Below are 16,340 nucleotides of genomic sequence, written 5' to 3' on the forward strand. Positions count from 1 at the left end.
AATACATACAAATACATTGTTTCAGTGTGTAAATGTATTTTATGTTGAGTGTGACGTCTGGGGATCATTGATGAGATATCAGTGTTATACATAGGCTTAATACCGTATGACAATTATAAATCAAGGTTATTGAATCGAAGGAAATATATGTTTTTGGCCATTGACAATGATAATAGTCTATTTCGCCATGACATTACTTGACAAGTCAGCAACTCTGGTCCTGAGGAGTCCGAAGATTAATATTACATGAGTATAAAATCAAATGGGCGTATCAGGGGTGAGGGTAGATTTCCTGCAGGATGTACTGGTAGATTAAATAAGCTCTACACAAAACATTAGGGAGGGAGCGAGTCAACGTGACCAATGGTGACCGACACAGTACAGCCTTGTACATCGTCTTCATCTCCAAGGCTCCATCTGCTTCTAGAAATAATAATGCTGCTTTGTGGGATGTGGGACCAGACACGCTAGAGTACATGTGAGTCTGGGGGCAATGTCCGTTTGTGATATTTTCTACCATCACCATGAAGCCTAAAGACATTTTTCACTTTTAAAACCCCTAACCTGAGAACAATTGGACATGGTCCCCATAAACTGGCTCTCTGCTGCAACTGCAAGTACTACAGTCCTTAAAGGACCTGACCACTACCATTCCACGAGCATGGGACTACTTTGGTCTAATCAAGAAACATAGTCCAAGGCTCTAGCTAAATAAAACTGTGAGCACAATGCCGATCTGCCGGTCTACCTTTCCAGAATGAAATAGAGCAGTGGTTGGCAGAGAGTCCTAATGCAAACTACCACGCAGTCTGGGAAGAAAGGGGACACAGGCAGCAACAACACAGGTTCTCAATCACTGAATGATAGCACTTCTCATAAACAGTACAGACCTGGGTAAAGATGCTTATCCTCCCAGAGTGGCAGGTGATCGGGACAAAAGGGTTTTAGGGTAATGTTTCATGTTATGCATTACTGTAAAGATATGTATTGCTCGAATCTGACTGGAACGGCATAACTGGTACTGCGTAACCAAATGTAAAATATTTCCAAAATGTTACAGTTGCCACATTATAGGGATAATTAAATACGAGTTGAGTTAAGAGGTGAGGAAGTAACCAGGAGAAGAAGGAAGTGTAAAAAATAGCTAACCAGGACTGGATGTCCACCATTCCATCTCCTCCTTCCCCATTTCAATAGTCCAGTCCTGGTCATCTTTTCTGCCTGATACCTATCCCTTAGCATGGTGTACTGTATGTAATCGCATGGAGTTTTAAAAATGGCATCGAGATCTGGTACCAGACTACCTATGCCCTGCCTCCTTTGACTCTGTCCCTCTTAGAAGCTCCCCTTCACACTCAGTACTGTCCTATTAGATCAATGACCCCTGTCCTTCCTCGTGATGTCACAATTGATTCCTAGCCCTCTCGTTACCTGACCCCGCCCCCTTCTCGTCACCTTTGTCTCCTGTGCTATTGGGTGTACACCCAGGGTTGCTGATCTGCTAACCACCTCTCTCCTGCCTCATAGGCCATAGTGTGTGTGTGTGTGTGTGTGTGTGTGTGTGTGTGTGTGTGTGTGTGTGTGTGTGTGTGTGTGTGTGGGAGGGAGGGAGGGAATACCTCACTACTGCATGACCCTCGGGTGCACCTCCATCACACTCACTTGCCCCACACCTCAGATTCCATCATCCACACCTGACACTCGCCACTGTGCCTCGACATTAAAAGACCATAGGAGAGCAAAATTCATCTAGCAATGAACCCCATGTCACAGTGTCTATTGTTTTTATCCCAGTTGAATTTGCAGAGAAATACAGAACAATTGTCAAAGCCGGCTAAGGTTATATCTTCAAATGACACTTTAGGTTTATATGACTTGGCAATCATACATAAAATTGTCCCTTTATAATAAAAAGTTGTCAGGGCTATAACTTTATTCATTTCCTATTAAATGACTTTCCAGCTGTCGGAACAGAGTGAAGTACACCTGAACAAAAACTCATGAATTTGCTGAGACAAGCCGAAGTTTTAAGGAAATGGGTTCACAAATTTACAGCTGACCTGATTTGCTTTCATTTTAGAGCGAAATCTTTACGGTGTCTGCAGAAAGGTCTATTCTCCAAATTCATCTCACAGAACAGTGATTTTGGCAACACTCCCTCTCGGTCTCTAGCTGGAAAAGGATGATTGAATTCAACTTCGGGGAGAATGATAATATTGCTATGTTAATCTGTGTGATACACAGCACTTGGTTTGTGGTCCGTCACTGTTTTTCCAAAGCTTAGGCGTGTTTCTTTATGCCTGCACAAGGAAGCAAACTCTGAAATTCAAAAGGGGGGCCCATGAAATCAATGTTATTGAATAAATAAATTGACTGTGGATCAGTGAACAACTACAAACATACTATATGAGAAATATCCTGGTGCCAATCTAAAATATATTCTCGACAGCAATTGCTTCGGATAGGGCATGGCTTAAATTACATAACATGTGATTTCTTATGCTGAGGCATGGTTCATTCATTAAGTGAGGAGTTAAAGGTGCTTTCACGCAGTATGGGGTGAAAACAGGTAAATGACTGTTTCACGAGGAACAAATTCCCTTAAATCCTCTGACCTTGGAAAATATACAGTTGAACTAAAGAGCTTTTCAATGCAAACATTCTGACTCCTGCACAAAACCTCTCTCCCAAAAATAATTATGCTCGATTAAATGCATACTTTACAATGGAAAGAAATTCATGCTCTACGAATACAAATTAGCACTGGCTTTGATACTGCAAGTCAAATTAGAAAATTATTGTTGTCAATCAATAATGTGAAACCAGATGGAAAACTACTTAGGATGGTAGCGGACTACATTGCCACTCCTGTTATCTTTCATCTGTGCCTGGAAAAAGTGTTTGTCCTCAGACCTGGAGGGAAAATAGAGTAATTCCGCTACCCAAGAATGGTAAAGCGCCCTTTACTGGTTCGAACAGCCAACCAATCAGCAAACTTTGGGATTTTTGTTGTTGTTGATACAGTGCTGTTCCATGTGAACAAATTAACAAATGTACTTTGCTTATAGAGAAGGGCATTCAACATGTACTGCACTGACACAAATTACTGATGATTGGCTAAAATACATTTATAATAAAGAGGATTGTGGGAGTTGTATGGTTTTAGTTAACGCAGAATTAAATATTATTGACCATAATCTGTTACTGGATAAACCTATGTGAAATGGCTTTACATCCTCTACCATAATCATGGGTTGAGAGCAATCTATCCAACAGAACACAGAGGGTTCTCTTTCATGGAAGCTTCTCCAATGTAAAACATTAGTGTGGTGTTCCGCAAGGAAGCTGTCTCGGTCATTTACTGTTCTCTATTTTTACTAATGATCTACCACTAGCCTTTAACAAAGCCTGTATGTCTATGTACGCTGATGATTCAACATTATACCCATCAGCAACCATAGCAAGTGAAATCACAGCAACCCTAAACAAATAGTTGCAGTCAGTTTTAGAATGGGTGGCTAGTAATGAACTAGTCCTGAATATATCTAAAACTAAAAGCAGAGGTATGGAAGGGCTGTGTGTTGTAATGAGATACTCAGCATTTTTAAAACAACAGTCAACCAAACAGGTCTTGCAGGCTCTAGTTTGATCTAATCTTGAATATTGCCCGGTGCTGCAAAAAAGGACCTAGAAAAGCTGCATCTGGCCCAGAACAGAGCAGCACATCTAGCCCGTCAATGCACACAGAGGACTAATGTCAACAGTATGTCAGTCGCACTTGGCTCAAAGTAGAAGAGAGATTGATTGCATCAATTCTTGTTTTTATGAGAATGTGCTGAAAATTCCAAATTGTCTGTGTAATCAACTTACATATAGCTCTGACAGGAAACATACAGTATTATATAGAGCCATGATTGAATGGAACTCCCATCTCATGTAGACAAGGGGCGGCAGGTAGCCTAGTGGTTCGAGCGGTAGTAGTGGTTTCTTTGCAGAAATTCGACCACGAAGGTCGGTTTCACGCAGTCTCCTCTGAATAGCTGATGTTGAGATGTGTCTGTTACTTGAACTCTATGAAGCCTTTATTTGGGCTGCACACCTGTTAATTGAAATGCCTTCCAGGTGATGAAGCTGGTTGAGAGAATACCAAGAGTGTGCAAAGCAGTCATCAAGGGCAAAGGATGGCTATTTGAAGAATCTCAAATAGAAAATATATTTTGATTTGTTTAACACTTTTTTGTAAACTACATGATTCCATGTGTTATTTCTTAGTTATGTCATCACAATGTAGAAAATAGTACAAAAATAAAGAATAACCCTTGAATGAGTAGGTGTTCTAAAACCTTTAACCGGTATTGTGTAAATAAATATATATATAAATAAATATATAAATATATATACAACTCAGCAAAAAAAGAAACTTCCCTTTTTCAGGACCCTGTCATTCAAAGATCATTCGTAAAAATCCAAATAAACTTCACAGATCTTCATTGTAAAGGGTTTAAACACTTTTTCCCATGCTTGTTCAATGAACCATAAAGAATTAATGAACATGCACCTGTGGAACGGTTGTTAAGACACTAACAGCTAACAGACGGTAGGCAATTAAGGTCACAGTTATGAAAACTTAGGACACTAAAGAGGCCTTTCTACGGACTCTGAAAAACACCAAAAGAAAGATGCCCAGGGTCCCTGCTCATCTGCATGAACATACCTTAGGCATGCTGCAAGGAGGCATGAGGACTGCAGATGTGGCCAGGTCAATAAATTGCAATGTCCATACTGTGAGATGCCTAAGACAGCGCTACAGGGAGACAGGACGGACAGCTGATCTTCCTCACAGTGGCAGACCACGTGTAACAGCACAGGATCGGTACATCCGAACATCACACCTGCGGCACAGGTACAGGATGGCAACAACTGCCCGAGTTACACCAGGAACGCACAATCCCTCTATCGCTCAGATTGTCCGCAATAGGCTGAGAGAGGCTGGACTGAGGGCTTGTAGGCCTGTTGTAAGGTAGGTCCTCACCAGACATCACCGGAAACAATGTTGCCTATGGACACAAAGCCACCGTCATTGGACCAGACAGGACTGGCAAAAAGTGCTCTTCACTGACGAGTCACGGTTTTGTCTCACCAGGGGTGATGGTTGAGTTTATGGTCAAAGGAATGAGTGCTACACCGAGGCCTGTACTCTGGAGCGGGATCAATTTGGAGGTGGAGGGTCCGTCATGGTCTGGGGGGGGTATGTCACAGCATCATCGGACTGAGCTTGTCATTGCAGGCAATCTCAATGCTGTGTGTTACAGGGAAGACATCCTCCTCCCTCATGTGGTACCCTTCCTGCAGGCTCATCCTGACATGACCCACCAGCATGCCATGGAGATCCCTGTTGCCTAAATTATTTTGTGTGTTGAAATAGCGCGCCTTGTTTGCACTTCTGGTAATACCGTATACCCTGGTATAGTATAGAAACGGTATGATTGTACGAAAATCCGGATACCGCCCAACTCTACTGCTAATGTCCATTGCCAAGAAGCAGCAGTGTGGAAAAGCCTTGATGCTCATTAGGCAGTTGGTAGCTAAAACAACAGCCAGCCACTGACTTCCGCTTATACCTGTCAAAATGCATCAGTAATGTTCAAACGGAATTAAAGGTAACAACGAAGCCCAGCCCAGGCCACCACACCGAATAGTGAGTCTGGAGAAAGAAGGGAAACAGGGGAAGAAGGAGGGAGAACAGAGAGATCTATTACAGCGAGGGGCCCCTGGCTGTGCAGCATGCTGAACACCATCTGTGATGTGGCTGCCAGGGACCGGCCCAGCGTGTAACCATCAAGGGAGGTTTTAAGAGGGAGAGAAATATGGCCACAACAACGAACAGAAACAGCAGCTCCACTCATTAGTGCCTCCCTCCCTGGTGGGCACATTTAAATTCACCCATAAACTGGTAATGGCTTAGCCCTCAACTGAGGAAAACAATTAGGAAGTGGAGAATGTGGAGTTTAAGTGGTAAACACACACATGGTGAAAAACCTCCAGAACAAGAATTTTGTGAACTATCCATTTGTCTGTTTTATTACATGGGAAAAGGCAATGCTCTTTGAGGTGTGAGGAGCTTTTCATTCCCTGCGACTCAACCAGGGTTTGTGATTATTTATGATCCCAGCTTCCGTTACATTTTGATTATTTAGAAGACGCTCTTAGGCAGAGCGACTAACAGGAGCAATTAGGGTTAAGTGCATTGCTCAAGGGCACATCGGCAGATTTGTCACTTCGTCGGCTCAGGGATTCGAACCAGCAACCTTTCGGTTACTGGCCCAACGCTCTTAACCATTAGGTTAACTGCCACCTCTGACATTGGTGCATTGTTTCAACAATGCTGCATGTAAAGAATACATACCATTTGGGCTCTCTTCATCTATGGCAACAATTGTGGCAGGTGGTCCAGTCCTGGAGAGTTTGCATTCTGAAAAAAAATAAGAAATTACATTAACCTGTAATCTCCTGTTACGCACCATTACAATTTACAGTCGTACTATGACTAGAAGCCACACAGGACGGAACATTGAATGGAACTAAGCTATATAGATGTACTGCCATGGGGGAGAATAGAGGGAGAATATGAGCAAAGTGCACAGTGGTAATGACATATGACTTCTTTATGAGCAGTATGAGGCTATTACCGGAGGGTTGTGGTGGGGGTAAATACACTTTTAGAAAAAAGGGTTTCAAAAGGGTTCTTTGTGGAGGGATAGCGTTCTACCAAGAACCAATTTGATCTGAAGAACCTTTTTTGGAAGACAAGGGTTCTTTGTAAGGCAATGGGTTCTACCTAGAATCTTTAACATCCTAAGAACTGTTTTTGTAAGAAAGGGTTCTTTGATGATTCTTTGGAAGGCAAGAAGGGTTCTACATACAGTATAACCATATATCATATTTCCCAGCATGCTCTATTTCAGGGGGATTTCCTGAATTGTTTGTTTGAATAGCTGTGTTTTGGCATGTTACATTGATTGATTGATTGATACATTTTATGCCACACAAAGTTAAATAGCATAGATTTTGCTAAACTAATCCAATCTGTTAGTAGTTGTACTCATTACTGAGATGGTTGTTCCAGTTTACATCATCGAGGTAGTTTCAGTATTCAATCTTCCCTAACTTGGCAGTCATTCTGAGTGCCGGTTGCGGGTGATATAAAATCCCACGTGTTGGATATCCTAACTCTGGCTAGATTCTAATAGGAAGGAATTAAACACCACTTTGCAAGCCAGCATAATGTGACTTGCAGGCTTGATGTTGCCTGTAAACCAGGAGTTTCTTAACACCACTGTGTTATAACTAGGCCCTCAAACAAAGGCCTTTTGATATATGTAGTGTAATGTAAATCATTTAACTTGAAAGGCTAATAAGGCTGAGGAAGAACCCTCCAAAGATACGTGTATTTTTAGAACCCTTCGTAGATGGTTCTAGGAAGAACCTTTAGATGATAAAATTGTTCTTGGTAGAACCCTTCATAGACGGGTCTATAGGAAGAACCTTTCATAAAGTGTTCTAGATAGAACCATATACAGGGGGTTCTATGAAGAACACTACATAAAGGGTTCTAGGGAGAACACTCTTCAAAGGGTTCTACCTAGCACCGAAAAGGGTTCCCCTATGGGGAGTAACCGAAGAACCCTATATGGTTCTACTGAGCACTTTTTTCCCCCTGAGAGTGACTGCTAGAGTCAGATCACAGAGAGACACAGAGAGAGACAGGGAAAAGATCCATCGTCTTACCATCATACTGCCAGTCTGGAGTCAAAGACAGTGTCATCAGCCAGAGAGCAGAATGAAGGAAAGAAAAAGACGAGCAGGGAGTCAGAGTTCCATAAGATACTTGAAAGAGAACAATAAAATAGGTAAAAGTGATGGAAGAAAAAGTATCAAAAGAAAAGTACATAAACTTTGTAACTTTGAAACAGAGATGTGAAAGTTCACATTATAGCACATTATAATCCACCACTTGCACCTCAAAACACAATCTCCACCGTCCTTCCTTTCCTTGCCAAGAGCTACAGAATCAGTTATAAATCAATTTATGATATAAGTGCAGGTGGACTTGAGCAAGTAAACATAAATATCTCACCATCAAGCCCACTTTGACACCAGCCAGGCGACTAATTAAGCTATTACCTCAAAAACATTTCACCCCCTTAAATTTTTCCCCTTCGCAGATCAGTATACACAAACATTACCCACAACCCACTATGGTAGATTTACAGTCTAGCACAGAGCAGTGGGACGAGGCTGTGGTGGTGGAGAGGCATCTGAATAAAGTGCATCAGTGAGAAATTTGATGAACACCGTTCCTGGGTGGCAGGCTGGGAGAGATCTATTGCATCATGGGACTGCATTTGTTACCGGGGGAGGGGGGGGGGTATCAGTCTCACCCCATCACTCCCAACCTCCCGGTTTAAGACACACACCTTTACAAAATATGAATGGCTAGTTATGAGACGACCGACAGCTCGGTATAAATCACACCGCGTCAACACAGTGTTGAATTCCCCCTGAAAGAAAGGGATGTGGTCACGGGGGAAATGGTTTCCTCAGGGAGGGTGCACTTGCTAGATTATTACTTTAAAGAATACAACTATTCATCTTCCCAACACAATAGCCGTTCGCAGACGGCAGTGGTAGTGGGTGAGCAGTGCCGCCAGTACGTTAAACACTAGGAAACCATTGCTAACTGACAGGACATCAAAACGCTCCAGCCCCCATATAGACAGCACCAAAACGGTCTGGGACTTGAGTTTGCTCGATTATGTCGGTTTGTCGTATCTGGAGAATGGATGTATGGACAAGCAAGGGGCAGCAACAGATGAGAGATAGAGTCCTTATGCTTTTAGGTCCTCGGTGTGGCTGGCCTTCATAAATGACTAATTACCCACTAGCTGACTAGAGTTAAATGAGTCACATGACATCAGAAAGGCTGTAACCCAACAACCCCCTGGCAACTGTGGCCCTCATATCAACGCCAGCTACTGTAATGCAACAACAAAAAGATAGTGTGACGTTGAAATATTCATGGAGGGGTGTTACTTCTATATACTAGTACGCAAGAACAGAGGGACTCCTGTCTGTGATCGACTTTCCAGATTCCAAACAGGCACAAAGAATGTTTTGATCAATTGTCTGGGACTGTTCAATAGCCAACCGCCGCCTATAGACACAGTATCCAATTTCACCTACTGTTTGAAAGAAAATGTAACCAATATACCAGTTTCCACAAAGGCATGTATATTTTGTATGCGTACGAACATCCTGATGCACACCGTGTACAATATCCAACGTCATGTTATTGCATATTGTAATATGATTGCTATTCATTAATACCAGAAAGTATATTTAAGTAGTGAGTAACAGGCGGACATTTTGAAACATCTCCTCAAATGCCATAGTGGGTAGCAAATGCCTCAATAAGCAGACATTCAGTAAGCACATTATCTATCCAATCATCCAATAACAAATCCACGACTTTGTACGGATGCCCAAAACTGTAAAAGTCAAAAGGAACAGTCCCCTAAAACCTGCTCCAGCCAAAAAAGCAATCTCCAATAAACTGATAAGTGTACCTAAATCTAACAGTGAGAAATATACTTGTATTTGATTTGCTGGATTCAGCCTTATTTGAAGCAACACCAGTTTGGACTTGAGGTTGGTGTTATTATAGCCATTTGGGTCACTACCTGACCAATGACACTCTGCATTCAGGGGTTCTCTCTCCACAGATCATTGGTTCAAAGGAGACCACTAGGATTAGTATTCTATTTCAGAATAATGAGGGTGATGAGATCATTGGCTAACATCTGACCCTCTAATTGGTTAAACGGTTAACTGTTTCTTTGACCCTGCAGGTGTATCATTCCTCCCATAGAAATATAATTGACTAAAACAGATATCCCCATTTGAGTCAATGCACTGCAATTCTATTTCTATGCCCCCCCCCCGCCCTGATATGGCACCAGAACATTGGCTGATAACAAAGTGGAGCGACGACGTGTGACAGTGAACTTTTGATGTTGAAAGAAAATCCCTGCATGTGCCCGCTCCTCTAACTGTGATAACCTGTATGAGAGATGCTGCTATGAGATTGGACCGACACCATCCAGAGTAATCGCCACAGAAATCAATAGCCAGCTATAAGGAAGCTACCTGCACAAACTCCAGGTCAGCGATGTTAGATTTACTCCCAGGACGAGAGGCCATTCTAACCACGTTATTTGTCCTCAGCCCATTCAAGAGAAATACAATGTAAAGGGGAGTGGGTTGGTAATGAGTTGGGGTTTTTGTATGTGAGGTGAATTGGATACGAACAGAGTGTATGTGAAATTGATAAATAATGATAAAACACAGAATGTGATGTCCATATATATATATATATATACATATTTCTTTTTTTAAACACGCGTAATAGAATCAGTAACAAAAACAATTGCGGAGAGAACTTCACCAAACAATAAGTGCTTCTACCATAGCATATGATTTTCTAATCAAAAACATAATGCAAAATATTAATGGATACAAAGAAATATTCAATATTCATTCCAGAATCCACTTACAGTCCACCGTTCCTGTACCATGAATAATTTCATACTTCACTAATGTTTCAGTTTGACTTTGAATTAAAACTCTCAATGTGGATAAACACATCAGGATATGATATTCAGAGTTTGTCAAACCACCTTTTGAAGTCAAAGCGTCATGAGCACAACAGGTGGCAGTGCCTGACTTATTTTGGGCATTCATTTAGCCCGTGCACACCCACACCACCACCCATCCCATTATCCATTTCCATTATCTCTAATGAAGCAGATAAAAACAATCATGCAAATCCATTGATGAAAACATCAGGAGTCTCTCTCTCTCTCTCTCTCTCTCTAAAAAAGGAAACACACTGGGGGGGTTACAGTCAGTGTGGTGTCTGGATAAGAAAGAGAAACATACAGTCTGGGGCCCCAGTCTGAGCCAAACGGAGGCTGGCAATGCATGCTCCCCTGATAAAATGAGTTCTGGAAGTTCTGTCAATAATCTGATCTCCACCATCAAATAGTGTGCTACTGTGCTTGGCCTGAATAGTAAACTGGTGGGAACTCTGACAAACAAACCAAAATACAGGAATTGAAATAGATTTTGTTTTAACTCATGAACCTCAAAAAGAACTGAGGGGAGACACAACTAAAATATTGATGAGAGTAGTGCTAATAAAACAAGTGAATGTCCTTGATAGTTTGCTGTGAAGTCAGTTTGTTTTTCTCATGCGATTTTAAATATGTAACTAGCTAAAGTATGTCTATAGAACGATATATTATTCCTATGCAAAGATTAGCTATACACTTATATTGATATGTACAGTATAGCCCAGAGGGGCGTGTGGCACATAACAGAGAGATAACTATCTGGATAAGTGTGTAGGTGTGAGTGGGACACTTTGCATGCCTGGGCACCTGAGTGGTGCTGCTTAGTGCTCAAGGGGAACCAACCTCCAGTCCCATTAATACACAGCGCTGGATCCACGGGATGAGCCCCATACTGAGACACATCCATACATAATGCAATGGAGAGGAATCCCACTCTGTCACCTAAGAGGGGAAATTCAACTTTCTAACAGGAGAAATAGAAGAAGAGAGAGAGAGAGACAGAGAAGTAGGTAGAGAAAGAGAGAAAGAGGTAGGTAGAGAGAGAGAGGTAGATAGAGGAAGAGAGAGCGAGAGAGAGCGAGAGAGCAAAGAAGACAGCACGGGCCAAAATTAGGACTGTCTTGTAGGTGACACTGATCACTGGCTTAAGATGGTATCTATTGCTCCATGGCAACCACAGGATGAGGATGCACTCATTTGTTTCTGCATTAGAGTTGCTTTGCCAGAACACACTTTTTTCTTGCATCCATCCCCTACAGTGACAAAGTGATATTTTGAAATTGGAATAGGAAGTACTTGACCATGAGTAGTAATGTTAGGTCACAATCTAGGCGTTCTGTTTGTCCCTACATGAATAGACAGACCAGGAACTATTTTCCATCACTGATATGCAGCTTGATGATCATTCTAGGTAGAACAATACTAACTACAGCCTCAAAACCTTATGCCCTAATTAAATCTAAATTGCACTGTACATCAGAAAGTGACTGATTTCTGAAGCAGAGGTGAAATTCACATTGGGCCATGGTGAGAACAATTCATTAAAGTGTCAGTCATTCAATTTGATTGATTAAAAGTGTCCAACATTGGTGGCCCAACACGATAAATCAGTTAGAAATAGACATTTCCCTTTTTTGTTTTTTAAAAGGTCTCATTTTGAGCGGATTCAGACAGACGGATGAAGGAGCGTCAATAAATCAATAGTACATTTCTGAATATTCAACTCCATTCAGGCACTGGTCAAATGTGGAGGCAGTAGCATCCGTGACTTCACTGACATCAACGTAAAATATGCTTCCATGAATCAAGTATCGCCACGTAAATCCAGAGGAATCTGTCAGGTTGAAAGTGAATCAACGAGCAAACGGCTGCAACTGAGCAGGAGTATAGAATCAGAGCTTATCAACTGGGTGGAGGCAGTTTGAACATATCAGTTACGTTGAATCGGAGACCATTAATCAAATACAGTGGTACAAATGGTATAGAAATACAAAATGTTCATCAAGATAAACCCATTCAGTGTATTTTAGCATCTGGGTATTCTGAAACAAAAACAAACAGGCATATGTGGTTGTATATTCACCTTGTTTGCATAGAATATAGGTACTTGAGGTGTGGAGGACTTACCATCTGTGTCTTGTGACAGGCAACACGTGGCTAACAGCAGAAGTCCTATCCATATTCCTAACCATTTGAAGTGCCATGACCTCATTTGCATTTTCGTCAAGCGTTACTGCGTGCCCACCTGGAGGGAGAGAGAGAAAAGAGAGGGATGAGAATGACCTTTTCTGTCGTGTATATCATAAGGGCCAGGGGTTGAGTTCAACAGCAAAAAACGACCCTTGGCCCTATTCACTAGATCTAAAACGCTACATAGCCAGGTGATAATTAATAGGTGAACTCTTGTAGATCCAAACCTTGACATGAACATCCACAACACAAAGCAAACAGAAAATGTCATGGTATCTTTGTCATGGTATATAAAAAAAAATATTAAAAAGTTACTTTTTCATCATTTTATCTCCTTACAACTCTCTACAACATTTGCCACAGTCTCTCAAGAATTCGGAAAAACCGAACCCGAACAGGTGAATTACAGGTATTCTGAAAGGAATCCGACACCGGGGCTTTATGAGTCAGTCCATTTCAAAGGAAATTTCCCATCCAATTTTACCTTTGGGAAACAGTCTTTTATCGAAGAGCTATGGGTGTCTTCTGTCAAATTCAAGTTCTCTCGTGTAATACCACCGGGGAGGAACTACATTTAACCTTGCCCTTTGAAGTAGACAGTGAAGTTGATAGGTGTTTTCCACCTGAGAGACACAGTCCACAATACAGTATAGCTTTGATGTTTCCTCCATCATGGATGCTCCGTGTCTTCAGTGGTAAACTTATTTTACTGTATGAAAACCAGGCTTTGCCAGTTATCTCTGCACTACTGATAATATACCACAAAACAAAAATGTTTTTGGGAAATATATTGAGAGGATAGTGAGAGGATAATCATGTGGTCGAAAATACATGAAATTGCTAAGATGCAGGAACTGTGAACTTATGACCTTGTGGATCTCACAGACGGTGCAGAATGCAAGGTTTTGCATTATACTTCACGGAAAAGAATTTCACTGATATTAAAAGACACAAAGCAATGAACAACGGAGAAACGCACTGGATTGAAACACTGATACTTTGGCAGAAAGTTTGAGTCCTGAGCTAAGGAAGAGATACCAGACAGACGGAGACAGATCGTGACGGAGGCTTTCAAGCCAACCGATTCCGTTAACGTAAAGGCCCTCCTCCTTTTGAACTGATCGCTCCACAGTCATGCAGGCTCACTGATCATTATGCATGGTCTTTGTTCCTCTCGTCCAAGAACTTCTTTGGGAGAGACAAATACAAATGTAATCCACTCTATTGTCAGAGTGGATGCATCTCTTTCCCCGCTGTAGTTCTTTCCTCAGATTAAAAAGAGAAAAGACCACGGACAACCAAGACTCAAAAGCAAAATGAACACTAGGTGTTTCAAAGCCTTAACGCCAAAATGTGCCTGGTTTTGTCACGTTTTCAGAGCTTTTAATCTACAAAAAGTTAAGACCATAGAGACAACGTTTTGAAAAACATACAGTAACCAGTCAAAAATTTGGACACACCTTTGAATGAGTAGGTGGATCCTAACTTTTGACTGGTGCTGTACATCCACACACACATACACTGAACAAGCGCACACATGCACACACGTACGCCTACACACACACAAGCATGCACATACGCCGACACACAAACGGCAAACATCTTTCCCAGTATTGATAGGTCTCAATAAACTAATGGCCCAAAACAGTACCTTTCACTTCAGCATTAATCCCGGAGAGTAACCATGTGATTGGCTCAACCTTCCAGCAGAACAATCTCACAAAAAGGCTCAACATCTACTCTAACAACAACTACCTTTTTCTTAATATTCTTTGAGAGGGAAAGCTAGTATATTTTTGTAGATTAAAATGATTTCCCAATATTTTATAAATGTGGAAAAAGTTGGCATCGGAAAAGAAAAAAACCCTTATTATTTGCTCCCTGCTGGGGTTTCTCTTGAATAGGCTGTTGGTTCGTCCTGTAATATAAATGTCTATAAATTGGAGGAGGCCGGATAGTAACATGATACTAAAGTCACCAACGTGTATTGCCTCTCTAACAACAGTACTCAGAGGAGGAAGCTGAGAAAGCAGACAATGATCAGCTAGGTAATGGACCACGTTGAACTTGTTAACACTGTTAATCCATTTCTGTCACCGGCGTTTCACTAGCTACGTGAGGAGACACGCCATTAGCCTGGCGCGCTACCTAACGGGAAACTACTCATTGGGAATAATGAAGCGGATAGGTTATGTGATGTGGCGGAACTGGAAATAACACTGAAGGATTACTCTTACCGGTAATTACTCCATCAGTAAAAATCGGCCATATTTACCTTACATGTCAGTAAAAACTTGATAAACCTTTAAACATATTAGTCTGCCCAATAGCGCTCTGCTGTCTTGGAAAAGAAAATATGAAATATTTTGTCAACAAAAAGTTACATCTCATTACTGTATTGGGACACTGTGTAATGGTCTTGTAATGGTCTTGCCCAGGGAACTGATATCTATTAGGATGGTGACAGTTTCCCTCCATTATCCACAGTGAGAGGTGATCAGGCAGGCCTGGGTTGTAGTGGAGCTGCAGCCAGAGGAGATTGGCTGCAGGCTGCAGTCCTCAGTTGGCACTAATGCCCGTCACTAACACTAACACCGGAGCACCTTGATTTACTTCTGCTCATTACTCATGCAAGAGGGCATCTCTGAATCATCCACAACCCTCTGTTTGTCCTCCAATAAAGATCTCCAAGCTCTGCTAAAGCTACTGAAGCCTAAGTGATAAGACAAAGAATGCAAAATGAAGGCAAGTAAAAATATGAATAATTGATTCGATTCGGGTATATTATTTGTTAAATTCTTTGAGTGTTTTTCCCTTATCAAAAAAGCTGTGAATGACTCATGTAGTTGTTCAGGGATGAATAAGGGAAACAAATTAATATAATTAAGTGCATTATAATCCAGATTGCCACAAATGAATGCTCTGACTGGAGTGCTTTGTGTTAATCATAATGAAAAAAAAATGTATGATGCAAAGTAAAGTGGGCCTGCGTGCCCTGTGCATCCCCAAAACATCCATACAGTACCTCTCTAGGCTTATTCTCATACTTGCAAGTGTTGTTGAGCATAATGTCCTCGACAATGTGCTTGTGCTATTTGTTCTACACCACATGTAAGTAAACTAAAGTATGCCAATGGATATCATTAGACTACCCTTTTGGGTAGGGGGCAGTATTTTCATGTCCGGATGAAAAGTGTGCCCAAAGTAAACTGCCTGTTACTCAGGCCCAGAAGCTAGGATATGCATATAATTGGTAGATTTGGATAGAAAACACTCTAAAATGATGTCTGTGAGTATAACAGAACTGATGGCAGGCAAAACCCAGAGGACAAACCATCCAGGGAAAACAAATATTCAGCCTACCACTGTTTTCAATGGCAATCACTTTTATTATAAGGCAAAATCCTCCCAGATTGCAGTTCCTAGGGCTTGCACTAGATGTCAACAGTCTTTAGAAAG

At 41.5% G+C, this 16,340-nt stretch overlaps 1 protein-coding gene across 3 annotated transcripts in view; it reads right to left on the reverse strand.

Moving 5' to 3' along the window:
* The window catches only part of pcdh15b (protocadherin-related 15b), a 209,479-nt gene that overhangs the window by 151,145 nt on the left and 41,994 nt on the right, over nucleotides 1–16,340 (reverse strand). For all 3 annotated transcript variants that reach the window (XM_031805197.1, XM_020460822.2, XM_031805196.1), the window contains 3 exons: nucleotides 12,819–12,936; nucleotides 7,789–7,803; nucleotides 6,407–6,472 (listed from right to left, as the gene is read on the reverse strand). In XM_031805197.1, coding sequence (XP_031661057.1) covers nucleotides 6,407–6,472; nucleotides 7,789–7,803; nucleotides 12,819–12,909 — 172 coding nt within the window. In that variant the 5' untranslated portion in view covers nucleotides 12,910–12,936. The remainder of the gene's footprint in view (nucleotides 1–6,406; nucleotides 6,473–7,788; nucleotides 7,804–12,818; nucleotides 12,937–16,340) is intronic.

Source organism: Oncorhynchus kisutch, linkage group LG25 (genome assembly GCF_002021735.2).
Source record: "Oncorhynchus kisutch isolate 150728-3 linkage group LG25, Okis_V2, whole genome shotgun sequence".
Classification (NCBI taxonomy): Eukaryota; Metazoa; Chordata; class Actinopteri; order Salmoniformes; family Salmonidae; genus Oncorhynchus; species Oncorhynchus kisutch.